Source organism: Dendrobium catenatum, unplaced genomic scaffold (assembly GCF_001605985.2).
Source record: "Dendrobium catenatum unplaced genomic scaffold, ASM160598v2 fragScaff_scaffold_313, whole genome shotgun sequence".
In the NCBI taxonomy this organism is placed as follows: Eukaryota; Viridiplantae; Streptophyta; class Magnoliopsida; order Asparagales; family Orchidaceae; genus Dendrobium; species Dendrobium catenatum.
In genome coordinates this window covers 3,211,580-3,219,283 of record NW_021318775.1, presented here as the reverse complement: position 1 = coordinate 3,219,283, position 7,704 = coordinate 3,211,580, and the positions used below count along the sequence as shown (strand labels likewise).

Here is a 7,704-nt window from a genome sequence, read left to right as displayed (position 1 = left end):
TATATATATATATATATATATATATATATATATAGCGGATGATCTTGGAGTAAGTTTGAATATCTTAAGATCAAGTATCTTTCATTATTTTTTCATTCTATTTGTTGTAGATAATAAGTTTGCTTCATGATTTTAGCCTGCTCTTCATTGAACAAAAAACGGTTTGCTGGTTTGACCTTCCATGTCTACTCACCTCTTATATTATTCATCATCTGATTATAAGATTTACTTATGAATCCTATAAACGGTGATCTAATCAACAATGGCATCCTTCTCTTTTCTCTCCACCTTATACCTCATGCATGTGCTTAATCTTCTTACATCAATTTGGTTGAATAGGTTCAACATCATCAATTTTGCATCAAATAGGTCCGAGATCGTGATTTCAAGTATGTTGAGATTAGTGATCACAATGATGATGATCAAAATGCTATCCCACTTAATCAATAATGTTATCGAGAATGTTGTAGGCTTTAACAAAATTGAAAAAGGTTTTTAAAATTTATTGCGATTCGCTAAAGAGAGACATAAAATTTATACTTTTCTTTCTCTTTCTTTCTAATCTTTCATTCAGAAACTAGAAATTTTAGATCCAAGAGGTTAAGAGATGCCTTACAAAACGAATGCTTCCCTGAAAGTAAATAAGCTGATCCCTTTCCTATGCTATTTCTAAATTTTAAGTGGTAAGGCATAATAATGATAATAATAATAATATTTGGTATAATAACATCAAAACATTACATATAAAAATGATAATCAAAGGTAACATTTTACCTTACGTAAATACAATGCAGTCCTCAGCTTCTGGAAACCAGCAATTTCCATTCCTCGTATGGTAACAAAAATACTAAACAACCTCTTCAAAATACTTCCATATCATCCCACTCTGTCAAAGACCAACCAGACTCTTTCCTCAAATCCAACTCCCTCATGGACCTCCTCACCTCCTCAGCCTCCTTCCACATCCCCATCTCCACATAGAGATTTGATAACAGCACATAATGTGCAGCATTTTTAGGCTGTATCTCTACTAATCTCCTTACAGCAAATTCGCTCAAATGCATCTCCTTTCTTGCTCGCGAACCAGACAACAAGGATCCATAGATGACAACATTAGGCTCAAACGACATCATTTGAATGCATTCTACAGCCGCATCAAGTAACCCTGCCTTTCCATAAAGATCCACCATACACCCATAATGTTTGATCCCTGTTTTAAACCCAAACTTACCTCAAACAACCATGCCAAATATCCTCCGCCCAGGCTCTACCAACCCCGAATGGAAAAAAAAAAAAAAAACCCCGAATGGCTACAAGCTGTGAGGACTCCAACAAGGGTAACAGCATCAGATCTCACACCTTCCTCCTCCATCCTTAAGAACCATTTTAGCGCCATTGCCCCTCCTTTTGAAAAGGAAAAGCCTTGAATCAATGAATTCCAAGTGGACAAACTCCGCTGAGGCATTCTCAAGAACACATCGAAACCGGCATTGATGCAGCCGTATTTGCAATACATGTCGACGAGAGCCGTAATGAGAACGACGTCAAGATCCCAACCTGCATGGGTCGCTTGGCGGTGAATCCACTGACCGAAATCAAGGGAGGCGCCATGGGCAGCACAAGCAGCGAGTGTACTCACCATGGTGACGCGGTTGGGCGTGACTCCAACGAAGTGCATTCACTCGAAAACGAGCAGAGCATCTTCCGGGCGGTCCTCCTTGGCAAGGCCGGCGATGAGGGTGAACCAAGCAACTACCCCTTTCAAAGGAAAATCGTCGAACAGGTGGACGGCAAAATTGGAGTCAGAGCATACAGCATAAAAATGGAGAAGGGAGGAAGAGATGTAGGAGTCTGAGAGGTGGCCGAGCTTGAGGACGTGGGAGTAGAGAGAGAAGCCAGAATGGAGGAAACGGAGGATGGAGAGGGATTTCAGGATGAGAGGGAAGGTATGGTGATTGGAAGGGAGAGAGGAGAGGTGCATCTGGTGGAAGCTGAAGAGTGAGGCGGATGAGCGGAAAGCGAGGAGGGAGCGCATCATAGTGTTGCAGACAAAAGGAGGTGGGCGGCGGAGCACGGAGAAAAGGAGAATGGCGGGGCGGGGCGGGGTGAGAGAAGGGAGAGCGAGCAGGAGATAAAGGCGGCGGAGACGACGGAGTTGAAGTGGAGGCCATCGCGGAGGATATCAAAAAGGAGAGAAGGGAGGGAGGGAGAGGAGGTCAGGGTGGAGAGATATACGAGGATACGAGGATACGACGAGCTGCAGAGGATGTAGTAGCGGCTGCTTCGGAGGGCAAATTATTGGGTCAGGTGATGGAATACAGAGATAGGTCTGCATATTAATAAAATATTATTTTAAAATTTGCGTAAGTAAAGCACAACTAAAACGTAACTAAAGCGTAGGTAAAACGCAATTAAAGTGCAACTAAAGCACAACTAAAGCGCAACCAAAGCGCAACTAAAGCGCAAGTCAAAAAGCACAACTAAAGCACAAGGTGACGCGGCAAATTTTTATTGGATGTCCGAACTTATTGTCCGCCTCCGATCACCTGACCCAATAATTTGTCGGGGCAAATTATTGGGTCAGGTGACCGAAGCCATCTCTGCGTTCGGTCGCCAATAGAAATGTGACATATGTTAGGCGTTTTTCTAATTTAATATGTTTGCTTTATGTCTTGTCAGAGTTAGCGACCCGACCCGATAACGCATTAAATTTGAATTCAGGAAAATAAAGAATGGAAACGCCGCGTATTTTATTTTCAAGTGACATTTTCACTGTTACTCCAGCTCTGGTAAGCGCTCTCGGATTCCTCCAATACCTTCGGTTCTGCAATAGCTTATTCCCGCCGGAGGTAGACGACGAGATTGTAGTAGATCATCAATCAGGAAGAGGTATGGTTGCGCCTAACTTGCGCTTCACTTGCGCTTTGGTTGCGTTTAAGATATGTGTTAAATTTTAGGGTTTGATTTAGTTATAATTTTAACATTGTTTGTTTAATGTAATGCACTGTTCAAATGTTTATTTTCTGATTTTTCACGCTTCTTCTCTTCGTAAATGGGGCAAATGAAACAAATGATAAGAAATGTTTACGCTTTCTGCTAAATTTTAGGGTTTAGTAATAATTGTATAACTAGCATATATGTTCAATGTGGTGTCCAATTTTTTTTTTCTGAATTTAAACCTTCTTTTAAGCTAAATAATTATGAAATGTATTGTTGTGCTAAGGTTGCGCTAAGGTTGAGCTAAGGTTGCGCTAAAAATGCGCTTTGGTTGCGCTAATGATGCACTAAGGTTGCGCTAAGGTTGCGCTATGGTTGCGCTAATGTTGCGCTATGGTTGCGCTTTAGTTATGTTTGCGATATAGTTCTGATTTTTTTTTTGTTATAGATGAGGACGCCATATCAAAGGCCAGTAACATCTAGATGCTATGTTATTTCTTTTCGGAAACATTGTGATGCTTTTGTCGAGATTATTGATGATGAAGTAGAGCAAACATTAAAGAATTCGAACATTCATCAATTTTTGAAGTTCCCCGCATTCCAGCAGTGTATACCACTTCTTTTTGAGGTTCTCAAATTTTGGAGTCCTACTGATGAAGGCTTCATCGTCCTTGGTCATGTGCTGAAATTCACTTCTAACGAGGTTGCCTTGTTGATAGGTAATATTTTGAATATGGAATTTTTTATAGCGATATGTTTTTTTAACTTTAACAACTGAAATTTTCTGGCAGATTTGCCAAATAGAGGCATTGATATCAAATGGAAGATTTATCCTCTAAATGGACCTCTATCAAATGAAATTAAAGTAGAAATGTCAAAATTAGACAGATTATCTGATGATGCTACAAAAATAAAGATCTTTATTATGTTTTTGTTATCTAACCTTTTCTTTCCACTGAACAACCATAAAACCCCTAGAAGGCTCACATCTGTTTCAAATAATTTAAGTGAGCTCACTTCCATTAATTGGGCTTCATGCTTAAGGAACTTCATGGTCGGGGAGTTCAACACAATTTTTGAGAAGTTTCAACTGCAAAGACCATTGAGTTACATCAATGATTTTTTCCTCTTCTACTGATAAATTTCCACTCCTACTGGTTATTCTACATGTATAATGCTTTTTAATGTTAACTTATAAATTTTTATGTTTGGCATTATACAGATTTGATTTTTGGAACATTTTTCTTTGAATAAACCATCCGATTCAGAAATAAGATCGCATTTTCTGAGATGGGAGGGGTATACAGAATTATACTTTATGCAAGAGAATGCAGCAAAATTATTTAAATTTTTAAAGAAAAGTGAGGTAATTTTTTCGTGTACTCATGCAAATTATGCTAAGGTTGCGCCAACCTTAGCGCTAAGGTTGTGCTTTAATAAATTAATATGTTTACTGTTTTTTGTAGATTTATGTTTGTCTTGAGAATGTTAGCAATGAGGAGGCCGAAAAATACGGGGCTGACATTATTGCCATACAAAACTTGGAAACCCGGGCAAGGCATGAACCACAGAAATTGCAGTCACCCCAGAAAATTAAGTCATCCGTAAGAAAAAAACTTGACACCACCCCACCTCCCTCCCCACCTCCCTCTCCCCCTCTCTCCCCCTCTGATTCTCCTCATAATGAACCACTAGAAACTCAACCTCTCCCGCCAACTCAACCTTCTACTCGTCCACCTACTGAAAGAATTTACACCACTCAACCTTCTGCTGAACAGCCACCCATTGGAAGGGCAGATTTAGAGGCTGTTCAGAATAAATATTTTGAAATATTTGAGAAGATGTTGAATAAAATTCAAGAAAATCTAGGAGCTAGATTGGATCGTGTTGAAGATATTGTGGAGAAACTTCAGGCAGATCAAGACTCACTGAAGTACAGATTTATTGAATTTCAAATGAATTGTGATCATAATCCAGAGAAGCCGCATATATCTAGTTCTTCCTCTAGCTTCCAATCAGTGAAAAATACAGCTTTTCATCCTTCAGAACAACCACCAATACAAGATGTTCCTCCACCTCCACCATTGTCCAAAGAACTTCTTCCACAACCACCAATACAAGATGTTCCTCCAGCTCCACCATTGGCCAAAGAACTTCTTCCACAACCACCAATACAAGATGTTCCTCCACCTCCACCATTGGCCAAAGAATTTCTTCCACAACCACCAATACAAGATATTCCTCCACCACCACCATCGGCCAAAGAAGATGTGCCACTACCAAAAGATAGTTCATCAAAGCACATGATTTAAAAAAGAAAAAGAGAAGATGATGAAAAAGCAGCGAGTTCAACAAAACAAATCATACCATATGTAAAAAAGAAGAACAAAGAGGTTATCTCTGTTGATAATATAATAATTGAGCCACGACCTACATTGGAAATTATGGATTATCTAGGGAAGCCTTTTCTAACAGAGCAAAAACAACAATTTATGAATGAATGTTTCAGAAAATTTAATAAAAAGTAAGTTTAGTTACGCAAGTACAACGCTATTGTTGCGCTAAGGTTACGCTAAGGTTGCGCTAAGGTTGCGCTATTGTTGTGCTATAGTTACGCTATGGTTGCGCTATAGTTGTGCTATGGTTGCGCTATGGTTGTGCTATGGTTGCGCTATGGTTGCGATTTAACATTAAATTTTTCTTTGTTTTTGTAGGGAACACATAATTTTTCAATCTGGAAATATCGAAATAAAAAGATCAGATATTGACATGCTGCTCACAAATGATTGGTTAGCAGATAACCATATTGATGCTTTTGCTTTCTTTTTACTAGAGCAGAGTAGGATAATGGTAGACAAATTTCAACGTTACTTGTACGTTTCTCCATTGTACAGGGTAAGTATAAAATGTGCATTTTAATCCTTTTTTCACTTTTGTTTTTCCTTATAGAACTGAATTATTGCAGGTATACAAGTCATTCAATCAGGATTATTAAATTTTTATCCAACACATTAATCTAGTTTCAGTTAAAGAAAGCAAACTTATTGTTCAACCCATAATTTACGAGAAGCATTGGGTTCTTCTTGTTGGAAAATTGAAGGAGAAGGTCTGGAAAATGTATGATTCATTACCAAATCCTGAACACAAGAATATTTGTCATACAGTTGTAAGTGCAATTCATATTTTAAGTTAAATCCAGATAACTATGTTTATGTACATAATAAATTTTTAAAATGTTTTATTTTTACAGATAAATTATTTGCACGAGGACACCATAGGATGCTTTTCAAGCGATATAACAAAATGGAACGTACAGGCGGTTCGTGGAATTCCAACACAATCAAACGACTACGATTGTGGAATGTTCATTTGTAAATATATGAAAAAGGCCGTGCAACGAAAGAAAACAGACTGGAATGCTTTTAAAGATTGGCAGACGCATATGCCAAAATTTAGGGCAGAGTCAGCATATTTTCTTTTTCTTCAAACAAACAATCTGTAACTTATTGTAAATATTGTCCATGAATTATAAATGTATATTTTATTATGTTATTATATAGTTTTTTATTATTGTATAACATGTGCATATTCTGTAACTTCTAACAAAGTGAAACCATATTCTGTAACTTCTAACATGTGCATATTCTGTAAAGCGCAACATTAGCGCAATCATAGTGCAACAATAGCGCAAGCAAAGCGCAAGTAAAGCGCAACCATAGCGCAACAATAGCGCAACCATAGCGTAACCTTAGGATAACTATAGCGCAACCTTAGCGCAAACTTAGCGCAACCATAGCACAATCATAGCGCAACTATAGAGCAAGTACAGCGCAACTAAACTTACTTTTTATGAAATCAATAAATGAAATCATTAAGTCCTGGAAAAATTTTATTACAACCAATAAATGAAACCATGATTCATATAAAAAATTATATTACAACCAATAAATGAAATCATTAAGTCCAAATAAATATTATTACATTGCAAATTCATTAAATTCCAACTCCGAAGAAAGAAAATCCATCATCAACTTGGTGTATTCAGCTCCAGGTTGGCATGATGGCATGCCGGTTATATATTCCTCACTGAAACATTCAGGCATGCTTGAAAAGTTCATCTGTGTTGAACAAGGTTCATCCATTGGGTTATCCCTCACCAAAGGTTTCTTATATGTAAGAAACTAGAGTTTTAGTCTTAGGATTAGGAATTAAATAATTAACAAGTTATTAAAAACTTACTCTTAGGCCGTTTCTTTTTCTCCCAATGGCTTTTTAGTCTTGCATTTGATATGCCTTTAGGTCTACGCTTTAGAGGATATTTCAAATTAGCAGTTCCACCTTGGGAACTAGCAACATCCTTCTGATTTCTTTTCTTGCCACCAAAAATTAAGTATAATTTTTTATACATGTCTTGCAATGAGGAAAGAATAAACTCCTCTGCCTCCTCATTCTCTTGAGCTTCCGTGCTCATTTGATATGTAAACCTGCTCACCTGATTTCTGAATATGAATCCCCTACCACTTTTGGAAATTATTACTTCTTTGAGAATTAAGCAAGTAACCTTAATAAAAAACTTGTCAAGCTCTTGCTGACAAACGAAGTAATAAGTACTTCTCAGGGAATTTAGCCATATCCAACTATTTAAAAACTCTCAGACAATGAGAATACAACAATCCCATGGTTTCATACTTCTTATAGCTGTATTGAATGTTACCTTCTGTTGCATCAAAGTGAACAACTCAAGGATGGTTTTGATTCTTTTTCTCT

The 7,704-nt window shown here is 37.7% G+C and overlaps 2 protein-coding genes across 2 annotated transcripts in view; both read right to left on the bottom strand.

Moving 5' to 3' along the window:
• Nucleotides 1–2,294, bottom strand: part of LOC114579324 (proline-rich receptor-like protein kinase PERK1) — a 13,174-nt gene extending 10,880 nt beyond the window's left edge. The window contains exon 1 of the mRNA XM_028693527.1: nucleotides 775–2,294. Coding sequence (XP_028549360.1) covers nucleotides 775–825 — 51 coding nt within the window. The 5' untranslated portion in view covers nucleotides 826–2,294. The remainder of the gene's footprint in view (nucleotides 1–774) is intronic.
• On the bottom strand, nucleotides 861–1,678 carry LOC110099075 (pentatricopeptide repeat-containing protein At1g05750, chloroplastic-like). The gene is made up of 2 exons (XM_020826104.1): nucleotides 1,315–1,678; nucleotides 861–1,210 (listed from the first exon to the last, which is right to left on the bottom strand). Exons 1-2 carry the CDS (start codon nucleotides 1,676–1,678, stop codon nucleotides 861–863), a joined length of 714 nt encoding a protein of 237 aa, XP_020681763.1.
• Nucleotides 2,295–7,704: the final 5,410 nt, after the last annotated feature.